Raw genomic sequence first — 24546 nt, 5'->3', positions numbered from 1 at the left:
CATTGGTGGAGTATGTCTGTCACTGTATAGCTCAGAAATAGCCAAGCTTTGACTGTATAATTCCTATGACATGACCACAAGCTGTGATGAAACAACATTAAAAAAAGAGTAACACCATAAAATGTGACTAATATGCAAGGCATTTCCATGTGTTGTTGTGAGTTTACACAACAGAAGTCGATGCTTATATAGCAAATCTACAAACATGTTGCATGTAGGCTTAAAACCTTATAGACTGTGGAGAAAACACTGTTTTGACCACGGAAGGTGCACTGTGTGTTTTCCATACCACACAAGCTGAATGTTCTTATACAAGCCATTGGATGTGCATTATTTTGGCCTATAGGGCTGATTCCTTCCGGTTTGGTGTGACTGAAAACCTCATCGTCACTGTTGCTCGCGTAAGCGCATATCCAGAGCCCTGAGCTGCTTGAGGAATCCTCTGTTTGGGAAAATCCACCTGCCTTCCATGACTTTCCTGACGGCGTCCACCAGCGTGAAATGGTGATGGATCATTAGGTAGGCCAGAACCAGGGAGGCTGATCTGCTGACCCCTACAGCACAGTGGACAATGACCCTAGCTGGACAGGGGAGAACATAGTGGGATTGGTCTGACTGACCGAGATACCGTGAAGCACAGAAACTATATCTGATGTCTGAGCTAAAATATTGGTAACTTTCAAAACACTATTTAAAAGATAGAGAAAAAAAAACACATCTTGTCATGTAAACATTATGCCCTCAATAAATGGCAAGAGAGAACAGGATTTTGTTGCTGCTGTGTTGTGACGTGTTTGTTTGTTGACTGCATTACTTTACTGATCCACTAATTCTGTCTTAATAAATATGTGTAATGATATGTAATTTCTTGATGGAAAATAGCTAATTAGATCAGCAAGAGCACGCTTTTTTTATTTACAGTATCTTGTATGTCTAACTAACTGTAAATTGGCCTCATGTGCACTTAGACTGTAGCCTCCTAATGAAACTGGATCTCTGGAGAGGCGTACAAGCTGGGTAATGATAATATCAGAGCGTAGAGAGCAGAGCGCATGTTTTTAATAGGGAGTGTTTTAATAGCTTAACTAATGTGGGAACAGTAGGAACTATACCTCCGGGTGAGTTCAGCGCCTGGTGAATATAATCAGCTGAGGACTGAAAATAGCGTGAAAGATTAAAGGATGGGGAGTCGTCGGCGGGAACCCCGTGGTACTCCACGGTCGACCCGTAAAATTGGTGACTCCCCTGAGAGTGCATCTTCCCATGGGCAGCGTTCAGAACGTGGGTGATGCCCAGCTTCCACAAGCCATAGCGGTCATTGGCAATGGACCTGTCAATAATGACGTTTTTTTTTGGAAGGGAGGGTGGCAGAGGGAAAGAGATCATTGCAAATTAGTATAGAGTAACAGGGGAACAGGGAAGACATAGGCCTATCATAGAGGAATATACATTTGAAATCTACAAAGACAGACTGACCAAACTCAGATGGCCACAGGTAAAACTGTGATTTAATTTCATTCTCTGCCATAAAATGGTTTAAGGTCATATGACATCACTTACATGTCCCCAATGAACAAATTAGGCCAAACTTCATCCACATGATTTCCTGTCCTTCTTCCAGAGTAAAAAAATCGTTCTAGTTCTTTTACAGATGGAGTCTCGGCTGATGTACATAGTTTGTCTTGAGCTGTGTCCACAGACATTATTTTTCTAGACCTTTCTGGCTTGGTTTAGAAGCCTATCTGTTCCATTTTCTTCATAGTCACTGGTTCGTCGTAATGGCAGTGGTAGCCTACATTTCATCTAGATAGTGACAGGAGCAGGTGCTACTTGGCAGCACTCATGAAAGCTGAAACAAGTGTGTGTGTGTGTGTGTGAGTGAGAGAGAGAGAGATAGAGGGGGGGGGGCAGGTTTCTTAAAATAAACAACTGTTTGAATGTTGTCACTTTTTTAATTAGGGAAAATCTCATTAGGCTACAACCATTGTAATATTATATAACATGACTGAAATGAAATGATTGCAGTTCCCTTGTTTATGCTTGACAATGGCGCAAGTCCACGCAAAACCACAAGAGGTCAGTGTCTTTATAATCATGTGCTTGTTATGTGCAAGCGCGTCCCCATGAAGCGCTCTCTCCCTTCTCGGTGCCTGTTTACAACTCTCCCCACAGTCAACACTAATGTACGTCGTTAAAGGCTAGTCAGCTATCAGGGGCGCAATGATTTTCTTTAAACGTGTACCACAGAAATTCTGGACAAACTCAAAAAGACCCACGGCTTGCGACGTCCAGTCCTCCGAATGAGACAAAGGTGAGCACTCTCTCTGTTAGTTATTCTGCATTTAACAAATTGGTAATATACAGGCTACGATTCACCACTTGCTAGCGGGCTAACTAGTGCTGTAGCAGACAACTAGCAAGCTAGCTAGCTGGCTACCTGACAGGTCTAGAATGTCAGCAGTGAAAGGACGCTTTTGTAGTCCTCGGCTAACAAGAATAAGGATCCCTAGTGTCCAAAGAATCCAATATAAGAATCCCTTGTCAACACAACACAGAGAGACGTTTGAGTTCTTCCAGGCAAATGAATCTGTGACTGAAATGCCTTGTGTCATTAAATATATTCTATTTGATGTTGTCCGTTAGCATTTCAGGGTAGGCTATTTAGCATGTAAGCTCACGTTTGCGGCTAGAAAGGATACCGTTAGCTATTGTAAAGCTGCCTACTGACCTAGATTGTCTGTCAGCCTTGGCGTTAATGTTAGCCAAACATCTTAGTTGAGCTTTTATTTACGTATTCCCTAAGACAACCCTATAATCCAAGCATGGGTCCAATGTATTCATTGCGTTTAAGGTTAGCGTGTAACTTTAGCTGTCGTGTTAGTTTAGATTTGTGCAATGGACTAAAACCAACTCTGATGTCTGACAGGGACCTGAAGCTAAATTTCTAAAACGATGGCTCTGATAAAAGTCAAAGCCAATTTCCACAACATCAATACGTCTTCAGTCAGCCTGAATAGGCACCACTTAAACATTTCTGTCAGATGAAATGCCGATTCGCTAATGTCACCGTGTCCAAACAGTAGAATGGGTCCTTCTGGAGAGTAGCATGGGGACACGTAAAGGTTACATTGTTATTTTCTTTGTTACTGGTGGTGAACTGGGGTTGGTGGTTAGTTGTGTACCGTTTCATATCCGGAGAATGTCGTTACATTGTTGTCTGGTTATCTTGGCAGTGGTTATCTGTCTGTAACAAGCCACGTTGTTCCTTGTGGTGAGCTCTTTGGGCGGTAGCGTATATCGCGTTGAGCTGGGTGGGGTGCGTATCAACCATAAGCTATATTTTGGTCATTTACCAAGGCGTGTCCTCTGACCAACTGGCAGCTGATACGGATTATAAAGGTCCCAAATGCCAAGACCAATGACGAAAAAATGAGATCATTCAGAGAGTCCTTTATGTTTCTCAGAAAGCTTCACTTGTTGGACACATAGGCTATGAAGAGTCACTGTCGACTGGATGACCAGGCAGCATATAAATCAGAGGAGAAAACTTCCTCTGTCGAATCATTTGGGCGAACTTTCGCAATCCTGGGTTCACTTCTGTGCAATTACTTGTCTAGTCTTGTTTCCTCAAGGGCATTGTCACAAGATTGCACCGTTTTCGACAAAAAACACAAAAAACAGAGGACACTGTCTTAAAGGTCGTTGCACTTATTTCATCAGAAATTGAACTTCTTACACACATGAAACAGAGCATGGGCGTCTTGAGCAATGTCTTGCGAAGTGTTTTTCACAAAAAGCAGCTGAGGCAAAGCTTCATCCGTAAGTTAACTTCACAGCTCCGTGAGACTGTCGATTACATAGCTCCCATTGGCTTATTAGGGCACACGTGCATTGAACTAACTGCCCTGTCAAACTGTCTCGTCAGCCCAGGGCACAGCGCTCTCGAGTTCTGAAGGTAGGTTTGTGACAGATTTATCTTTGTTAACATAGCTCTGTCTATTTTGAAGTGTTTCAGAAAGTGTCAGTGAAGGGTTGAGGGAGTAAGGCAAGTATATTTCTGGCAGAGCCTAGAAACCAGGCTGTGAGGCTTACATAATTATAGAAAGTAAGCAGGTTAATATTGCTAAGTTCTCAGTGCATGTAGGACACCGAGTGTATGGTGGCTCTCAGGCTTGCTTCAAATGATTTACTCCACTTGACGAACTGCCATAATCTGTACTTTAAGAATCATAGTTTTCTTACAGCACTGTGATTAACGCGTTCTATGGACAAAAGACTGGACCCTCTAGACAAATGACTGTCTGGCCAAACCCTTGTAAGATATTTAGCAACTTCTTAAGCCTGAGAGATTCTGACATCAGATTAGGAAACCCTGTTTCATTTACTGTACACCAAACTACTGTGTGTAGCAGCAGGGAACAGCTTGAAAGTAAGTGACTGTTTCATTTTCCTTCCTGGGAATGATCGCCTTGATCAGACACTCAAGTAATAAGAGGGTATGGATAACACCCATGCTACGAAAGCTGATTATTTCCTCCTCACAGTGCTGTACGTGTAGGCCTGTATAATATTACTCACTGTAAATAGAGATGGGTCAACCTGATTAGTGACATTGACATCCTTTGTTAGTGCTGATATATTTGCATGTTACACAAAAATATCTTCCCATAACAGTCCCTGCCTTGTCAGTAGCTGTGTCTTCAGGTCGTTGAACTCTGTGCTTTGTCACTGTCTTTCTCTTCCAGTGGACCGTCAACAGTGAATAACTGTTTATGTTGCTGCCGTTGTCTGTCTTCCAGCGGAACTCCAGCAGTGAATTACTGCCCACATTGATCACTGTCTCTGTCCTCCTCCTCCTCCTCCTCCTCCTCTTCCTTCTCTTTCCCCCTCTCCTTACCCTGCACAGTCAGAGCGAAGGCGACATGGCCGGCTCGCAGCCAAGCATTCGCCGCTGGACGACGAAGCACGTGGCGCGCTGGCTGCGCGAGGAGGGCTTCTGCGACTACGTGGACCTGCTGTGCAACAAGCACCGGCTGGACGGCCTGAGCCTGCTGACGCTGAGCGAGTACGACCTGCGCTCGCCGCCGCTCGAGCTGCAGGTGCTCGGCGACATCAAGCGGCTCATGGTGTCGCTGCGGCGGCTGCAGAAGCAGCACGCCGACGTGCTCGAGGAGCTGGGCCTCAGCTTCGATGGACACTCGCCAATGGGCGGTGGCGGCGGCGGCGACTGGCTTTGTAACGGCGACTCAGGCCGCGACTACGAAGGTTCGCCGGGCAACGGCGGCGGGGGGTCAGACCACCAGTACCACCAGTGTCACCAGTACAGCAACGGGAAGCACAAACAGCAGGGGAGGCGGCTGGACCCCGAGTACTGGAAGACTATCGTGAGCTCGGTCTACGTGATGTTCGTGTTCGGGTTCACCTCTTTCGTCATGGTGATCGTGCACGAGCGCGTGCCCGACATGCGCACCTACCCTCCCCTGCCTGACATCTTCCTGGACAGGTGAGGGATGGATGGAACTGGAAGTGACACACCTGTGTTAGTCTGCAAGTCTGCACTTGTCCTTTGTGAGTGTTGTCACGTCTCTCGGCTGCGGTTAACGCGTCATGACAACACGCCCGCCTTGCTTGTAGGCGTGGGAAATACAGTGAACTTTGTCGCCCCATGATAGTGTCTTTAGTAGCTGCTCCGTTAGTGAGTCTGCACCGATAGTCAGCAGCACTGTTGAAATCATGTCATGTCATCATGTGACCCCCGTGCTGAGGTCATCATGTCGAGCTCTCTTTTGGTCTTTTGTTGACTCTAATATTGCTACTTCTGATGACCCCAGCAATTGCTATGAGGTTGTGGTTAAAGGAAAAAAAATAATTAGTGTTATTCAGTAGCTTCCCGTTTTTCTCTACCATTGATTATTGTTGTCTCAGAATGAGGGTCTTGGCTCTGTGCTGCATGCCTGTGGTGTTTTGCATAAGCACTCCCTCTATCCCTGTAATGCGATACTCATTTTCATGTTATTACTGCCACAAAGGGAAAAAAAAAAAAGAAAATGTGTCGTCCCCCCCCCCCCGCGTTATGACCTCTGACCCCATTCATTTAATTTGAATGAACCAGAATGAGCCAATGACTTGAGCTAATTTAAGGCCATAAGACCACAACTGGTGGTGTGTTTTCTATCCATCATCATAGCTATAGTGATGATGGCTAAGGCCTGCCATGCCGGCTTGTGTAAGATATTGACGCATTGACAGTGATCAAGGTCAGGCTGAAGTACTGATGGGCATAAAAAAAAAAATCATGTAAATGCACAACATCTGGTCTTAAGAGGATTATTGCCTTGCACTCTTTCACTGACTCACTGCCTCTCTTTTTCTCTCTCCCTCTCTTTCTGTCTCTCTCCCTCTCTCTCTCTCTCTCTCTCTCTCTCTCTCTCTCTCTCTCTATGTGTCCCTGACTTCCTAGCGTGCCGAGAATCCCGTGGGCCTTTGCCATGGCGGAGGCGTGTGGGGTGATCCTGTGCGGCATTTGGCTGTTGGTTCTGCTATTGCATAAGCACAGGTAGGCCTCTCTAATACTGTGCTGCACCAGCACCATTTAATCCTTATATACACAGCGGACGCTAGGAGGTGCCTCATCCGTAAAGATTTTCTCTAGACCGCAGGCACACATGCGCACCTGTGCACCCCTGACAAGGTGAAGCCTCTGACCTTGGAGTCACCAATGACGAGGCATATGAGCTGAAGGAGGAGAGATTATTATTTCTATGGGAGATTAAATGGTGCTGAAATGTGTATACAGTGTGAGATGTGGTGTGCATGCAGTGGATGTCTTTCTATCTTACTTAGTATTTGATTGGTGTTTTCGTGTTCTCTGGTGTCTTTTGCCAGTATTGTGAAAACAGTCTGTGGAGTGTTTACCACACAAACTTGGGAGTCTCACAAAGTAACACAAGTACAGTAATTTCCTGTGTATTAGCTGCATTGTGTATGAGCCGCAGGACAGTTTGTCGTGGCCGGGAGTTAAAAGAAACTAAACCATATTAATACCATATTAACTGTCCCTGTGTATTGACCTCATAGCTAAGGAAATTTCACAAATTCAGTGTATAAGCCTTGGCAAATAACAGTATGACTCATTGTTCCTCTTAGTGTTCAGGGGAGAATCCACACTTTGGCCTGTAGTCTATGCAATACTCTACATCAGCCTGTGCTCTATGCACTATATCGATTCATGTTAATAAACAATGCAGGGACTTAATGGACTTGAACAACATAGCGTTGCGTAAAGCTTGTGTAATGAGTCTAATGACTCTTAATGGAGAACTGCCCATCTATCTAGCATTGTAGAGCAGCAGTTAAGGGGCAAGTTGATGTCATATTATGAAGGCTCAAAGAGAGTAAGGAAGTATCACCCCATGTGTCTCCATAGCTATTTCTGCTCAGGAAGTACCAACTGGACTGCTGACGTCTTGTTTTTAACTTCTGCATTTTCAGTCAAAATTATGACACATGCCTAAATATTGCACAATATGACGGCATTCATTGCATTTTTATTGTTTCTAATTTGACCGGTATGCAATATTAATACAGTCAAGTATGGGCCAAAGGCATGACAGAAAACACTGGGCACATCGTTAGTGCCTGCTGTAATAAGGCTGCTACTGAAATCAATGGAACTGGCTACACCAGACGTGATAGCGGCTCGTACATTCGGAAAAAATGACACCAGTCTTCCAAAACTATTTATGCTATGTGAACGGAGAGCTTCAGTTGTGGACCTGGTGTAGCCGGGTGTAAGCCTTAACACACATCTCAGCAGCCCGGTCTCCTTTATTGCTGTCCTAATGTTATCAGCATGCACACCACTCCCAACATTTAATTGTTTCTTCCTTGGGTAAATGACCCAAGGAAGAAACTTACTGTTGCTTATGTTAACACGAATCCTGACTTTATTGTCAGTTTGTGGTTGGTTGACCTTCACTGGTTTGTACGTTTGTATCCGCCACATATCTGTACAGGCCTACTTAAAAGATATAAAATCTCACCATCACCGCAGTGAGTGCTATATCTGTTTAAACGATGTTGGTGATGGTGGTGTTCCCTTTTCTAGGTCTATACTGGTGGTTTATAAGTCTGTATCTGCCTCATAATGTAATCGATAGAAAATCTCACCGTCACCACAGTGAGGTCTATATCTGTCTGAGGGTTTGTAAAGGAAGTTAGCAGGATGATGATGATGATGATGATGATGATGCCATTTCCTTTTGTAGGTCTATCCTGTTGAGACGCCTCTGCAGTCTGATGGGCACGGTGTTCATGCTGCGCTGCATCACCATGTTTGTCACTTCCCTCTCTGTGCCGGGACAGCATCTACAGTGCTCAGGAAAGGTAGGCCGCCCGGCAGGCCAGAGCCGACTTCACCTCGTTCATGTTTACATTTTACGTTTATTGTTCTTAGCAGAGGCTTTTGTCTGACGCGACTCACAATGACATAAACATTACGTTAACATCAAAATGAACCATTTAATGTGAAGTCTGTATCAGTACTAGAACTATATACATTTGACAGAATACTAACAATAACCGTAACCATATACATGCTGTGACTGTAAGAGTTAATTACAGTAGATGCAATTATTAGATAGGCTTTGTTGTACTGTTCTGTACATACTACATTCTTGAATTTCCCCTTGGGGATCAATAAAGTATCAATCTATCTATCTATCTATCTATCTATCTACAAACTCTAGGCCAATGTATTCTCTACATTACATTACATTTCTTTACATTTGGCGGATGCTTTTTAACCAAAGCATTTTAGGAGCAATTCTAACAACAATTTTACATCAATGAACAAAAAACACAATAAGTGCATCAATGAGTGTAATAAGTGCATCAAAGCCTCTAGCCTTTATCTGTCTGATGCCTGTGGCCCCTTTAGCCTTATGGACAGCCATAACTTATGATAGTGTCTTAAATTGGGAGATATTGACCAAAATTGTGAAGGAGCAGTCACAGCATTAAAGCTTGTTGTGCTGCAGGCAATTGCTATAGCAGCCAGGCAGGCAGTTACAGTGCTACGCTCTGGGGTTAAAGATGTGCTACACTCTAGGGCAGTGGTTCTCAAAGTTGGGTCCGTGACCCATAGCCAAGGGGTCCGCGAAATAATTTGCTTGAAATTATAAAGTTAACATTTTAAAAAGATGATGCTCTTTTCACCCATAAAACAAGCAAATTGTGTCTATTTGGTCCTACCCACATTAACTTGGGATAGTGGACCCGGCCACAACTTCAGAGAATACGAATGGTTAACTGTTACGGTTACAAGGGGGTCCTCGGAAAATGTTATCCCTGAAAAGGGGTCCTTGGAACCAAAAACATTGAGAACCCCTGCTCTAGGGGCTTGACATTAAAGATGCCCCCAGAGTGTAGCACTGTAGCTGTCTGTCTGCAATGACTCGAGCTAGGTAGCACTGTTTTTTTTGTTTTGTTTTATTTCGTACTGACAGCACTCATTGACCTCGACAAACCGAGAGCTATGTCAAAACTCCCCGGAATTTTCCTCAGAGTCATTGAAATGCCTGAGCTTAGCCAAACACCTCCTGAGGCCGAGGGCTAAAGGAGGCCTGTAACTGATTTTGAAAGTCAGGGGTTAGTCTTAGAGGAAAAGCCTTTAGATGTAGCTTTGGTAGCATTTGTCCTCAATTTCTAGATCTCTTATTAGTCTCTAGACTGCGATCTATAGTCACATAGTTCCGTTCATGTCGGGAACACAAATGGCCAAATACACATAAGGTGAATAACTCTTGGTTATTGTTTGAGTGTTGAGATATGAAGCGAGTTTAGTAGAGTTTGTTTTTGATTCCACAGACATCCTTTAGCTCTGTGCTCAGTCAGGACAGAGCTCTGGCGGTGCTGTGTACTGTAGGTCTGTGCAGGATTAATGTCTCGGGCCTTGGGCCTGTGCCCAGAACTCGTCCCGGCAGATCTTTAAGTGACTGCTCTGACCAAATACCAATTGAACATGCACATTTATATATCACAGACACAAACATTTGCTACATCTATCATCATCCATACATGTTGCCCTCAATAATACCTTCCGCCTCCCATCTTCCTAGCGGAGTCTTATGTCAAGATAATTATGGTGCGGTTTCATTGCGGTATGGTTACATAAATTGTAAGCATTTATAGTCCTATCAGTGCTCTCACACACACACGCCCTCTGTGCATTGCCTGTGGAGTCTAACATTTGCTTCTTTGTGTTTGTGCTCAGATTTACGGTGACATGTGGGCCAAGCTGCAGCGTGCGGTGGCCATCTGGAGTGGGTTTGGGATGACCCTCACGGGCGTCCACACTTGCGGAGACTACATGTTCAGCGGCCATACCGTGGTTCTCACTATGCTGAACTTCTTTGTTACTGAATGTGAGTGGGTCAAGTCTTTTGACCGACGCTGCCACAAAACAGAAGTCACAATGTGTTTCATGATTTTCCTTTTTCTACATTCATGATTTCATGTGCATGTTTGGCATGCTATATTAATGATGTCAATGTTAGATTGGTAACCAGTAATGATTCAGGCTTTCAGAGTCACGAAGTCCTTTTAATACTTAAGCCAAAACAACAAAATCATTATAGGTAAACCATCATAGTATGTAAAAAATGGGCAAAGAAGTCTAACCAAATTTAGATTTGTAAAACGAGGCAAAAATATATTTGCATACATAATACAATGAGCTCAAACATAGGTGTCAACATCAGCTCAATGCCACAAAATAGCTGAAGTTCATGCATGATGCACTTTGCGCATTGATTACGTTTGCCCTCTGCCTGTCATTCAAATTCCCATATTGTGATCCTAGACACATACAGTATAATATATCCTACTAACTGTATGCACAGTAAGTAGAAAATCGAGATTAACCTGGTTTTGTATGGAAGAACTATTACTTTAATAAAGGGCTTAATACACCAAAACCTGCAATTATTAAGTAAGCCTAGTGTTTGCAGAGTACCGTACACAGCATGGCGTACTGTTTTACACTAGTCATTACGTTTGATCCAGAGAAAGGTGTGTGACAGAAGCTTTTGTTTGTTTCATCGACAACAGACACCCCAAGAAACTGGAATTTCATTCACACCCTCTCCTGGGTCCTCAACCTGTTTGGCATCTTCTTCATTCTGGCGGCGCACGAACACTACTCCATTGACGTCTTCATCGCCTTCTACATCACAACCAGACTGTTCCTGTACTACCACACGCTGGCCAACACGCGTGCCTATCAGCAGAGCCGCCGCGCTCGCATCTGGTTCCCCATGTTCTCCTTCTTCGAATGCAACGTCAACGGGCCCGTGCCCAACGAGTATTGCTGGCCCTTCACCAAGCCCACTTTCATGAGGAGATTAATCTGGTAAACCCGGGTGCCGGTGTGGCTCCCTTTGGTACAAAAGCTGCTGGGAACGGGGTGAGAGAAAGGGAGAGTGTGTGTGTGTGTGTGTGTGAGTGTGTGTGTGTGTGTGTGTGAGTGTGTTTGTGTGTGTGTGTGAGTGAGTGAGTGTGTGTGTGTGTGAGAGAGCGACTGAGAGGCTTCATAAGGCCATGTGCTGAGATTTGAGGTGGTATGTTGGCGTCTCAAGATGCCATTTTGTTTGCAATATCTTTTTTTTTAATATTTATAGTTTTTTTGTCTCTTTTTTTGGTTTTGGGAGCGACAGTGTCTTCGTTGGTGTTTTTGTTTTTAGTATTACAATTATAATTATAATTTGTTTCGGCACATAGCCCAACGCTGCCATATTTCCTTCTGCGCTCCACTCCGTGGCTTAGCAGTTGGAGTGGTTCCCCCTGCTGTGCTGGGCCTAGTAAAAGGGATTAAGCAAAATCTGTCGGCTCCTCTGCAAGCTCGAAAAACTTCATTCATTTCCCAAACCCTTGCACGAGGGTTTTTGGATCAAAAACATAAGAAAATAAAGCCATGCTTTTTCAAATAGAATACAACTTACGCGGGAGAAACAGAACTTAATTTGCCATTACACAGATGAAAAAATGCTAAACAAAAAAACTTTGATGGATGACTCAGAAAAGCCTTAGGATATTAAACATAAAACAAGGTTTCCACGGAGAGATTGTTTATGGTCAGTCTATTGTGCATGGCCATTTTTATTGTGTCAACATTTCCTCAGTAAACCATAAAACAGTATTATATGTACAGAAATAAGTGGAATCTTTTGTGTTATAAAGATTCATAAGATATGATACCTTTTAAAGTTATGATGCATTCCTAAAACCCTGACATAACATTTCATATACTAGATACACTAATTTGGAAGACTTGTGAAATGATATCAGCTGTGGTCAATTATTAACCATGTGTCTAATTTTTCCATTCAAAGAAATATTTCATTTATTAGGTGAAGTAAGTTTTGCTTCTTATTTGCCAAGAGTTTAAACTTGCGCACAGAGCTTTTGCATTCCTTAACAAACTGCTGATACTTTTTGAGTGGTCCTTGACTGCATTTGCTAAAAAAAGAAAAAGAAAACAGTTTGATGTAGACTTTTTTTTAAATGGATGCTGTGTTTGTAAAGCAGAATGTCAGATTTCCTTATACTTGTGCTGTTGTCGTTCTGCCTTGCTATTGCTGTCAACATCATGTTGTTTTTTTAAGGATCTGAATACTGTACCAATGATGAAGCCTAATGACGCCAAAATATGGGGAGACTATGGTGGACAAACTTGTCTTAATGATCATCTTGTTTGCCAATAATGTTTAGATGTTGTATATTGTGTACAAAAGGTTTATTGGGTAATGTTTTTTGAAGTTTTTTTTTGCGATTGAATTTGTTGCGTCGTAATTTCACATTTAAAAGGTATGGGTTGGTGTACCTTTTTTGTTTACAATTTACAGGTGCAATTTACGGCATGACAAGAGCCAAGTGTCCCTGTTTAAAAAGAAAAAAAAGAAAAGAAAATACTGCAACAATGTTTGTCCTTCCCAGATTCTTGGAAACTGTTTGTCTTAATTTATTGGTGTGTATGTCAAAGGATAAAGGGTATTTGTTTTCTACATTTCAACATTATTTCAGAAGGTACAAACTTAACACTGGAATAACTGCAAAAGTAAGTGGAGAATTTTGTATACAGAAAAAGCCACATAACCTCTTTATGGTAAATTATGTCTCCTACAGTAATCTAATCTGCACATCAAATTTTCAACTGACTACAGGTCTGGCCATAAATGCCTCTGCGTTTGGATTTGTTAAAATATCATGGCTGAATTTAATTACGTAGGCTCTTCTTTTGAGATGGTTTTGATCTACCTTATCATGTGAGTAGCAATAATTTGATTAACCCCTGCTAGTTCTTAGAATGTTGAATAGGCTGTTGCATAGGCTGTTGAACATTTCTGTATATTAAACGGTCTGTCACTATTAAAACAGTTTACAGTTCACGTGCGTGCTTGCAGGTGTAGTTTTGTCCACTCTGGTCCCCAGGCCAAATCCCCTTCGCCAAGCTGCAGCCCAGATGACACGTGCATATTTAGCAGTCTGCATGACAGTGCGCTGGATTAGGCTACAGCGGATTCTGGCAATCGGCTCAACACTGTCCTAACGTTACATTTTTTTAAACTGTCCTCCAGTAGACGTTTTCTGCATTCTGTGGAGATTCCCTCACGGCGAGGAAAACATTCACTGGCTTGTTAATGGTGGTCAGTTTAGCGTAACGTTTGACTATATGACAGTGCAACAACCTCATAAGGCTGATGGGGGGGCCTTGAAGTATTTCTTTATATTGTCAATTGTGTGCTTGATAGTTTCACTAACACATGTCAGACGGGGATGTGTTGTACCAGAGAGGGTTAATGAAGGATCTTTGGTTGTACACATATTTTGACCTATATGTCAATTCTGACGTCTTTTTATCATGATTGAAGTGCTAATCTAGCTAGCAGCTACTACCATAGGAGACATGACATCTAAAGAGCCAGAATGCTAGCGAGTCGATAGCCAAAGTCGTGAAATAAATAAATAATTCGTGATATTTGCGTGCATTATTAGTTGAATATTATTGATTTCCATTTCTAACGTTGCAAAAGAGTTATAAAGAATACTTTCCGAAAACTTTACCGGTAGCCGCAACGACTGATGTACCCCAGGATGTACCCAATATTTACATTATGGTTACCTTGACGATAGTTTTGACAGATGCCGTTAGCAAATGCCGAACAAGAAAGAAATTTAACTATTGTGAAAGTATTCATAATGTATGAATTTGTAAGATACTCATTTCAAATGAATAGTACGTATGTTTGTGTACGATGACAAAACACTACTGTTTGTACTACATTTCATCATCTTCAAGTGTTAGTGGTCATTTCAATTAGGCATATTAAGGACAGCTATAAATCAAGGGTCCTAAAAGTGCTATTAGCATTCGCCTCTGCTGGTGCAGTGTCTCCTTCACATCGCCCTCCAGCTGGAGTGAAGTACTGTGGCACTGCAGCCTCAGTAACAGCCAGGAAATCAATACCCTCTTGACATTACCTGCTTCCTCTGTTCAGGTAAGACAATTATCGCTGAAAAATGATATGGAACAAATTGTTAACAGTTGTTACAACACCGCTTTGTATGCCAATGTAGCCAGCTTGGTTGTACAACTTGCGAAATACTAATAGAACATGGCGTGCCCTCCTGAGTTGTTGGATAGGTAACGTTAGCCAGGGCTAACGCTAGCTAGTATTGCTTAACTAGCGAGCAGTCCAGCAGCTGCTTGGTGGGAGTCGACCGCACCAGTTTAGGAATGCGAAACTTTAGCTGGTAATGTTAGCTGACTAACTGTGTAACTATCGGTATCAACCATTGCACCAACGTAGCGTGAAAGTTAGCATTGACATAGCATAGGGAACAACAGTAGGCTTCCGTGCCGGTAACCAAATGTCGTGACTTTTACGCCCAGCTAGCCATAGCATTGTAGCAATGTAGCCAGGTTGTGTCAAACTGCAGATAATAACGTGTTTGACCTCTCTTCATTAGTATGCTGGCGTGATATTTGGTCAGAGGGTGATCAGTAAGTTGGCCGGTTATGCAGGTACGGATAGCTAGCTGGCAGTGCTGCATCTGCGTAAAATGATTTACGTTAACGCTTTTTAAAGTCATCACTTGTTAGGAACCGTGCCAGTAGGGACAGGTAGTTTGAAATCCAACCCTTTTGGTTTTACTTTCGATTGTGGAGTTGACGGATCAGTACAATGGTGGGTAATTGATTGCGTGCTGAGTCAAGCAAACTCGTGCCAAGTTAACCAACTTAGCTAGGCGACTCTAATATGCTTAATCAGTCAAGAGACCAGCGTCCAGCTCGTCCACAGGAGAATAAAGCTTCACGTTTGGAGCCTGCTGCACATGTTCTAGGGGTCTGAACCGCAGTTGACCTGTATGGAGACGTGACATCTCAAGCGTATCTCAAAAATTGTGATTTCCTGAGACGCGGAGTGGATTTGTTCCATTCCTTCAATAGTACGTTTTCATTGGTTGAATCTGCAACGTCAGTCAATTGCATCACTTCAATCATCGTCAGCTGGGCAGATCAATAAATGTGAGTGGTCTGACTGCAAATAGTATTTATGGTAACCCTTATGCTTAAGGGTTGTCAGATGATTAGCCTCTGCATTGGTAACTGATCTAAGATGAGCTGAAATACCATGAAACTCCGTTGGTACATGAACTGGCATATGGAGACGGTGGAGGTTGCATTCGCGTTTGAATTGTATTTCTAGTCAATAACTGCATTTACTGGGCTTGGGATGCTGAATAGGCTGTTATGCTGTGTACAGATGTGCTCATGTTCAGGTCTCTGTTGCAGATAAAAAAAAAATGGCTGTTCCTCCCGGATATGGTGATCTTGGCAAATCTGCCAAGGACATCTTCAACAAAGGATATGGTATGTCATTGAAAGAATCTTTGTTTCCACAAGGCACCATAAATGTCAAAGTAATGACACATGGAGGCGTCACTTTAACCAATAATATAGTTAGCTAGTATGTGTTTTGGGTGTTGACCTCCCACTGGTGAGTGGGTGGAGATTGCATAGTTTTGTAATACAGTAGTTTTCCAGAGTTTGTTCTTACTGCAAATTTAGCTTCTGCAAATTAGAAGGGCGTGGTTCATACAGGCAAGAGCAAGCTGTATGATTTATGGACATTCATTTATACATTCAGTAATGTCAGTACAGTTAATGATTCGGAAAATATGTTTTCTGGAGTGGTGCATTGTCCTTTGCATGTACGTTTAATTGCACCATAAAGATGACTCCTTTTGTCCTACAGGGTTTGGCATAGTCAAGCTTGACGTGAAGACCAAGTCCGCAAACGGAGTGGTATGTTTCTGATCTAGTTGTCTATCTAGATAAGAGAACAAAGCATGTTGACACACCTGATGAAGGATATTAATCAATATCTGTAGCTGATCTATATGTATGCATCCACCCTCAGGAATTCAAAACTTCAGGCTCATCGAACACTGACACCAGCAAAGTCAATGGTAACCTGGAGACCAAGTACAAGTGGTCAGAATATGGCCTGACCTTTACGGAGAAGTGGAACACAGACAACACTCTGGGAACAGAAATCACTGTTGAAGACCAGGTATAGTGAGGGGAGGGAACCACCATCTTGCTTTACAGTACTCTATAGCCCCTTTGAGCTAGACATCCGGATGTCAAATGGAAATCAAACGGGTGGCTGTATGTGGGAACGTGTGTTTTAAATTTGTTGAATTGTGGTGTATTCATGGCACCCCCTTTTTTTTGTTGTGAAACAGATTACCAAAGGACTTAAACTTACTTTCGACACAACTTTCTCACCAAATACTGGGTAAGACTTTGATAGCTTATGAACATTGATCTAACACAGACCCATATATTTACTGAGACAAAGGGCTTTGAAAATGTTATAACCACATGCAAGCACATTTCTACCACCCACATATCAGATTTTTATATTTGTTGACTGGTCCCATGTTTACCCTGGCAGATCACAGCCATAACCGAGTACAATATCATAAGCAGTTATGCATAATGTATTGACTACTTCTAACTCTAAGTGCTGACATTTAGAGTGATATTTTTAGAGCATTTGTGTGCAGTGTCTTTTGTCAAATCTATTTTTCACCCTTTGTGTTCCTTTTTAAATTGGTTTTGTCAGCAAGAAAAGCGGAAAGGTGAAGACTGCTTACAAGCGTGAGTACGTCAACCTCGGCTGCGATGTTGACTTCGACTTTGCCGGACCTACAATCCACGGAGCCGCTGTTGTCGGCTATGAGGGCTGGCTCGCTGGCTACCAGATGAGCTTCGACACGGCCAAGTCTAAGATGACCCAGAACAACTTTGCGGTTGGCTACAAAACCGGAGACTTCCAGCTGCACACCAACGTGTAAGCCCACATCCCATTAAAGGTCACTAAGGCCTCTTCCACACAAAACCAACCTGTAACGATACCAATTAAAAAAACAAAAGGCCACACAAAGAGGTCAAACAGAGTGCTGTTAGTGCATATGCCAGGCCAGTCAATGGCACCGTGATGGTGCAGGCTTCACGATTAATTTGTGATGAAGAGACACAAACGTTCCAAAAGCAGCCTCATGCGATCTATGCATGAGAGAAACAGACTGGGAAATTCAGTTTTCAGCTCATCTCATCAGGTTCAAGTCATTTTCTGAGTATGCGACTGCTATATGTGGAAATGCCTGTACATTTTGTATTACAGTAGGTCTAGTGTAGGGCAAGTTACACCGGAGAAATGTGAAACTTTTGTCATAGGTAGGCTAAGCTAATGTTTAACTATAAGTTACACTGTGTTTCTAACTTAGCCCCACCCCTGAACCCAGTCACTGCACTCGACCTGACACTCTGCTTGTCAGAACAAGCCAAACCATTGTTTATCATATTAACATGTTTTACTTTTACCAGTCATGATTGCTATGCATGCAGTACCAGCCTTTTGTGGCTATGTCACCAGTAAAATCGTCAGCCTTGCTGTCCACACGACAAAAGTTAACCCGTGTTTAAAACTTTTTTTTTTTTTAAAAAAAACAACCTCCTAAAATGCTGGGATCTAACCGATGAGAAATATTCACTTGTTTAAAAAAAAAAAAAAAAAACGCATTGTGTGGACCATTCTTAAATTAAGCTGCAGGTTTCACTCTATTGTCTAGTATGCTGACTTTGCCACGTTTGGATGTTTGCTCCATAGGAATGACGGAGCTGAGTTCGGTGGCTCCATCTACCAGAAGGTCAGTGACAAGCTTGAGACATCCGTCAATCTGGCCTGGACTGCAGGAAACAACAGCACACGCTTTGGTATCGCTGCCAAGTACCAGCTGGACTCCAGTGCCTCTCTAAGTGTGAGTATGCTTTCTGGTTAGTTGGATTCGGATCCATTGAAATGGATATGGATCTTTCCAAAAATCCATATGAACTCCTGCGAGGCGGCGTTCACACTGACATGCTTTTCCCTCTTCCAGAGTCTCAGTATTCCATAGCGAAACAATTGAATTTGAGCACCCAGAGGTGAAAATCGTGTGTATGTGTGAACCCACCCCCAGGGGCCAGAGTGTTCTTGTTTGTTGGTGACTAATTTGGGTATGTGTGTTTGCTACTTTACAGGCTAAGGTGAATAACGCAAGCCTGGTTGGCGTCGGCTACACCCAGACACTTAGGCCAGGTATGTACATTGCCGGTTAATTACCTGTGTGCTTAGAGGTGGGGGGGAATGTATTGCAATATTTATTTTATGCACAATATGTTGATGCAGTGCCTTCAGTTAACTGTATTTGATATTTATATTGACATGTATTTTGTGATGGTGAATTCTATTTTGCCACATATCTACTTTGGGGAACTTTGCGGTAACTCTGAAAGTTTACAAGATGGCGCAATGCCTCATTCACACTAAAAAGGGCAGAGAAAGTCAGTCTAAATGCAGCGTCAGTCAGTTCTGGAAATCCAATAAAGGGTACCCATGCATTTCAGGGTATTTTGTTTCACTGAATCAAATCGCAGCTCTTTCTTTATTGTGAAATGTAAAGAATCCTAATATCACATTTTGGCTCAAATGTTATCGTATCATTGCCTCTGTGGCAATTCCCGTGTGTGTGTGTTGATGAATTATTCCTTTTAATGTGGTCCATCCCTATTAACATTACACACATGCTACGTTCCAGGTGTGAAGCTCACCATGTCCGCCCTGATGGACGGGAAGAACATCAACGCAGGCGGTCACAAGCTGGGCCTGGGGCTGGAGCTGGAGGCATAACATCCAGTCCGCTTGTCACCTTAGAAAGGAATTATGGGAAGAATTTGGCCTTATGTATTTCTGGCTTAACCAGCAGGGGCGGTCTTTCAAAGGGAAGAAAAAAAATAATAATAATGAAACTATATATTCACACCTTCCATACCACAGTGATATGATGGATACCCGACAGCTACAGTCCAGTTTTTTTTGTTTTGTTTTTCCTGAAATCTTCCATCATGTTCACTCCTGTTATTTATTTGCTGTATTGTCCACCCCCCCCTCTTCTATACACTTGAGTTGCCATGACAATGAAATACATCTATTTCTAAAAGACACAACTTGGAACATGTTCTGCATGTTTGGCTTTTTTTCTGTCTTTTTGTTTGTTTGTTTGTTTGTTTGTTTGTTTATGTTTTGGTTCTGCGGGTTCATTCGGGTGGTCTGAAAGAGAATGGCCTCCTGATCTTACTTGAGAGTGTTTTCTTTTAAGTAAATGTTCTCTGAATGTAGAATTATAAACCTCAGCTGCTCTGCACTCTTCAGAATCACCTTAAATCTTCAGATTTGCTGTTTCCCCCCCAAAAACAGCATTTGCACATGTGTTGGCGTTAGCATTATCATTTGCTGGTCCTTAAGGCTGGCTCTTAACATAGATGCTATTGGACTGCAATACACTTAAAAAAGCCCTGCAGTCTTGTCAGACTGGGCTTGGCTTTATTTGTCTCGTTTCAAGTAGATGTAGCTTTGGTCAGATCCACCTGTTACTGCTTCTCATCTTCAGTTGGAAACTGTAATGAAGTCACAAATAATGCCAAAATGGATTTCTCTCAGTGTGATCAATTAAGAGATATCCACATTGAATTACTGAGTAAATCCACCATACCCATTCCTCTTTTGCTCCCCCTATTCCACTGCAGTGTAAATGGCCGACAAGGACGTTGCTTGGAAACCATGCAGTCCCCCCCCCCCCCCATTGTGTATGTCAACCTTTACAATAAAGTCTTTAAACTTGACACCTTGGTGCACATGCTGTGATGTACTGTACAAGCTGTTCTTGGCCAGTTAGTGGATCAATTGTGTAGAAATGTAAAACCATCACTTAACCTATTGGGTTGAGGAACAAAAGGCACAACTTGACACTTTTTGTCTGTTCTCAGAATACTGTATTAACAAGGGTGTTTTGATAAATTGGGTAATGCAGGCAGTAGTACTCTATTGGTTAAGGAGCTGGGCTAGCATGCAAAAGCCTGAAAAGTTGTGGGTTCAATTCCCAGCTTCTACCATTGTGCCCTCGAGCAAGGCAGTTAACCTCAAGTTGTTCCGGGAACAATGTAATCCCTTGAAATATAGTTGATACATGTAAATCACTTTGGACAACAGTGTCTGCTAAATAGAAATTACCAAATTATCAGATCATTTACATGTAAAATACACTGTAGTAACAGTACCCATTATGCCTCATATACAATTCATAAATTCAACTGATCCCTGCAATCGTCAAAATATAAACCGTACAGCTTTACTTTCACCGTAAACAACATTACAAACACACAACCGTCTGACTGCCTGTGTGGCCATGGCAGTGTCGTCACGCCCTCTCTATAGTGGCTTAAATCTTGAAGGCCAGACTAAGTCCATCTCCCACTGTGAGCAGGCTGACGTTGACCCTCACGTCCCTGTGGAGCTTCTTGTTCAACTTGTCGAGGCACTTGGTGTCCAGGTCATCCTCTGCGGGGTTGACGACCTTACCGCTCCAAAGCATCTTGGGAAAGAAGCACGCACAGCAAAATGAGAATCATCAATCTCCGAAGAGATAGAACGTGACAATGTCACCATGGACAACAGGAGGTAAGAATATGGAACACTAGACTTCATCACCATCCCATGTTCTCTGTATCAGCAAAGAGGATGTAGCCTAGCCATAATGTCTGATGATCCCCCACTTACATTATCAAGGGCGATGATGCCGCCTTTCCTCAGAAGCTGAAGAGATTTCTCGTAGTAGTTGTCATAGTTGACTTTATCCGCGTCAATAAAGACAAAGTCATATGTCTCTCCTTCTCCAGCTGCTAGTAAATCATCTATATAGAGAGGAAATTATTGTAAATAATACTCATTTGTTTTTGTGTAACTGATATGAATTGATTTTAAGTGATTCTATTAATTAATTGATTTTAATTAATCAGCATTACCAAGGGTTTTCAAAGCAGGTTGTAACCGCAGGTCCACTTTATGTTCAACTCCAGCCTGGGGGGTGGGGGGTTACAGGAGAGACGACGGTGTTACTAATAGACATTAGATTCAGTGAGTAATGCACCTAAAGGAATAGAATGGTTGCCAAACATATATCAAGATATTGTAAATGGTGGATTGATTAAAGCCTAAGAAAGAGAAATCCCTGATCTTCTATAATCGTATTACTCTTTCTATTAGGTGCCTCTTAAAATGCCAGATCCAAAAAATGTCTGAAATAAAACTGAATACTGATTTGCTTTCCTCAACACATTTAGGCTGTGTTATCGGGCATATACACACACGACACACCATTTAAACCGTCTTGCAATGAAACATTTATGACTACATATTTGAAACGCTAGCTACAAATGGAGCAATAAACACACCATTTAGCATACCAGATTAATATGGTTGTTTTATGATAAAAATTATATCATAAAACATCTTGGTGTGTTATCATCTTGGTCTTACAGTCAAGACGTTGCCAACTGACAAAGAGTTGCTTCTGTGAAGTGGTATGCATTCATCACACCATGCTATAGTGTACATGCATGTGTGTAACAAATCCATTCAGTTCAGCAAGTGGATTAATGGTTAACCTGAAAGACCAAGGTGTAACTGGTCACCCCATGGCACTTTTATCTTTCAACCTCTGGCCAAAAAAGACCGATGATATGGTTAAGAGGGAAAAGCAAGGGCAAACTTGATTGTTGTTGATTGATGACAATTCTGTGTACATGCATGAGTCATGCTTACTAAACTCAACAGTTACCTGTGGTTATGCATTCCACTGCAAAATGAACACAGCAAAGGATAACATCGTAACTTGAATTTGTGTAGACTTTCACAAGCAATTATTATAACATTCTGACCATTCTGACAATTACATTAGTATGAAGGCAGCATCTAGCGTGCAGACTACCTTTCTGTCCAGCACTGATTAACTTGTTGATTGGTTCTCACCTCTTTCCAGAAGGGCTTGCCAATGTTGGTGAACTCCTCGTTGACATCACAGGCCACTAGACGGCCGTCCTCAGGTAGGGTCAGGGCAATGCTCAGGGTATTATACCCAGTGTACACGCCTGCGAAACAACATGATACACACACACACACACACACACACACACACACACACACACACACACACACACATTAAAATACATTATAAGATAAATCATCAAATATGCTTGCATACAGCATTCGAATATGATTACGATTTAATTAGTGACAATGTGCTGGCAAAATGGTTCATTGCAAAGTTTTCAAAGTGTTTTGTATGATAAGTATGAATGACATGAACTGAAAGTGATGGATGGTGATATTGTTTAGGGAATACACTACTCACCAATCTCAATGGCTTTTTTAGCTTTGATTAGCCTTGCCATGTTCGCCATTAACTGTGACTGCTCACAAGCCACCATGATGTAGTTTAAGGAGTGATCCATTGTCTTCTGCAATGTGTATGGGGCAAAGGGAAAGCTTAACAAGGAGAGTATTTTATGTAGCTCTACATTCATCTCTTCATGTAGTCAGAAAGCTGTGACACTCCATGGAGAATTGAAACCATAGTTTCATTAAGGCTACAAAGTGAATATACCTTAACAACACAACATAGGCCTAACTAGCCTGTAGGGTAATTCAATGTATATAATGTTGACTTTTTATAATATTAAATATATATAGTATACACACATACAGTACACACACACACACACACACACACACACACACACACACACACACACACACACACACACACACACACACACACACACACACACACACACACACACACACACACACACACACACACACAGTTGGCATAGGTTGGTAAAACGTTATGTTCGGTGCAGGCCTACCAATCTCAGCTTCTTCAAGACGGGGTGCTCTCTCAGGGAATTATTGAGCACATATTGCATCAAAGGGTTGTCCTTTGCCCCAACGTGGCTCTTAAAAATATCCATACTGGTGAATCTGGATCTTCCTTTGCCTTTGAAACAAGAATACAAGTTATTAACAAGTCATTACACTGCTCGACAATAAACAGTCCCGCATGTTTGACACAATTGCTTCAGGTAAGGTTCAGCTAAATCTTGTTGACATGACGTTCACGTGAGTCTATCAAAACTTAAAAAGTGGAAGAACTAATTGACCTCTCTTACCAACATAATAACCTGCAACAAAGACAACTCCGAGTGCTGCAGAGCCGATCAAAGCTTCTTTACTGACATTTTGAAGTGACATTGTTACCGGTTAGCAGTCATTCACCAAGGACTCGATACAACTTAGCCTACTTCATCCGAAGTCTGTTCCTATTACCGTCAACTTGAGTGGCTGTAACCGTTAAAAAAATCCAGCTGAGAAGCCGCGACCTGTCCACATCGGGGCGCTTGTATTAGATAACATGTGGTAAACTCTGAGGGGTGCAATGTTGCTGTTAGTCACATGATTGCTCGTGCGTTCATGCAACCCTTTTTTACTGTCTGTGTCTCTAATTGCAGCAACCTCACAATTTGTGCATAGCCTTGTTTATTCAAAACATAGGCGAACATTGCGTGACCTTAACTTGCTCCCTTTCCTTTTGCCTTAAACCCCACGATTCATCTTATTGTAAGCTAGTCTGAGTAAGCAATCAAACCACCTGTTAAAAGGCTAACTGAGATCTGTTACAATGTCGCAAGCTTATCATTAGTATCTGAGACATTATGATTATGCTATTCTTTCTGACTTTTTTAAGACGACAGAGGCGTGTGACTCCTCGATGCAGGCTATTTTATTAATCACAATTAACTTGCTATGTCCATGTGGCATAATCGAACGAACTCCATTCATTAAAAATGCTAGACCTATTAAAAGGCTAGATAGTGCACTCACCTAAATGGACTTTATTGCTCAAGATGCTGGACCGTTAGTCTATGTCAATAGTGGAGTGCAATATGCAGCGGATTCGGTTAAAATGGCCCCTATTGTAGGAGGTGGAGCTGAAATTTAACGCGTGACTAACCGATTTTGAATTTCAGGACAGTGTGGG

General features: G+C 42.3%; 4 protein-coding genes across 7 annotated transcripts; 2 read left to right on the top strand and 2 right to left on the bottom strand.

Moving 5' to 3' along the window:
* Window positions 1-306: 306 nt before the first annotated feature.
* On the bottom strand, window positions 307-1703 carry LOC134070577 (dual specificity protein phosphatase 13A-like). Its single transcript, XM_062526967.1, has 3 exons — window positions 1561-1703; window positions 1113-1330; window positions 307-581 (listed from the first exon to the last, which is right to left on the bottom strand). Exons 1-3 carry the CDS (start codon window positions 1701-1703, stop codon window positions 388-390), a joined length of 555 nt encoding a protein of 184 aa, XP_062382951.1. The 3' UTR covers window positions 307-387.
* LOC134069992 (sphingomyelin synthase-related protein 1-like) lies at window positions 1418-13445 on the top strand. Of its 3 annotated transcripts, none has more exons than XM_062526172.1 (6): window positions 1418-1495; window positions 4907-5503; window positions 6461-6556; window positions 8268-8385; window positions 10274-10424; window positions 11110-13445. In XM_062526172.1, exons 2-6 carry the CDS (start codon window positions 4923-4925, stop codon window positions 11412-11414), a joined length of 1251 nt encoding a protein of 416 aa, XP_062382156.1. In that variant the 5' UTR covers window positions 1418-1495; window positions 4907-4922; the 3' UTR covers window positions 11415-13445. The 3 variants fall into 3 exon arrangements, with proteins under 3 accessions (XP_062382156.1, XP_062382153.1, XP_062382154.1); XM_062526169.1 differs by lacking the exon at window positions 1418-1495 and adding an exon at window positions 2140-2311; XM_062526170.1 differs by lacking the exon at window positions 1418-1495 and adding an exon at window positions 3839-3955.
* Window positions 13446-14427: 982 nt separating this feature from the next.
* Window positions 14428-20293, top strand: LOC134069556 (voltage-dependent anion-selective channel protein 2). Its single transcript, XM_062525514.1, has 9 exons — window positions 14428-14555; window positions 15854-15931; window positions 16317-16366; window positions 16482-16634; window positions 16810-16862; window positions 17193-17420; window positions 18240-18390; window positions 18653-18710; window positions 19210-20293. The coding sequence occupies exons 2-9, from the start codon at window positions 15865-15867 to the stop codon at window positions 19299-19301; spliced, it is 852 nt and encodes a 283-aa protein (XP_062381498.1). The 5' UTR covers window positions 14428-14555; window positions 15854-15864; the 3' UTR covers window positions 19302-20293.
* Window positions 20294-20420: 127 nt separating this feature from the next.
* LOC134069557 (catechol O-methyltransferase domain-containing protein 1-like) lies at window positions 20421-24546 on the bottom strand. 2 transcript variants are annotated; one of them, XM_062525517.1, is made up of 7 exons: window positions 24390-24546; window positions 23375-23505; window positions 22861-22966; window positions 22479-22597; window positions 21473-21527; window positions 21228-21361; window positions 20421-21042 (listed from the first exon to the last, which is right to left on the bottom strand). In XM_062525517.1, the coding sequence occupies exons 2-7, from the start codon at window positions 23477-23479 to the stop codon at window positions 20890-20892; spliced, it is 672 nt and encodes a 223-aa protein (XP_062381501.1). In that variant the 5' UTR covers window positions 23480-23505; window positions 24390-24546; the 3' UTR covers window positions 20421-20889. The 2 variants fall into 2 exon arrangements, with proteins under 2 accessions (XP_062381501.1, XP_062381499.1); XM_062525515.1 differs by lacking the exon at window positions 24390-24546 and adding an exon at window positions 23678-23892.

Source organism: Sardina pilchardus, chromosome 22, assembly GCF_963854185.1.
Source record: "Sardina pilchardus chromosome 22, fSarPil1.1, whole genome shotgun sequence".
Classification (NCBI taxonomy): Eukaryota; Metazoa; Chordata; class Actinopteri; order Clupeiformes; family Clupeidae; genus Sardina; species Sardina pilchardus.
Note: the sequence above shows the minus strand (reverse complement) of the source record. Positions and strands in the feature narration are given on the sequence as shown.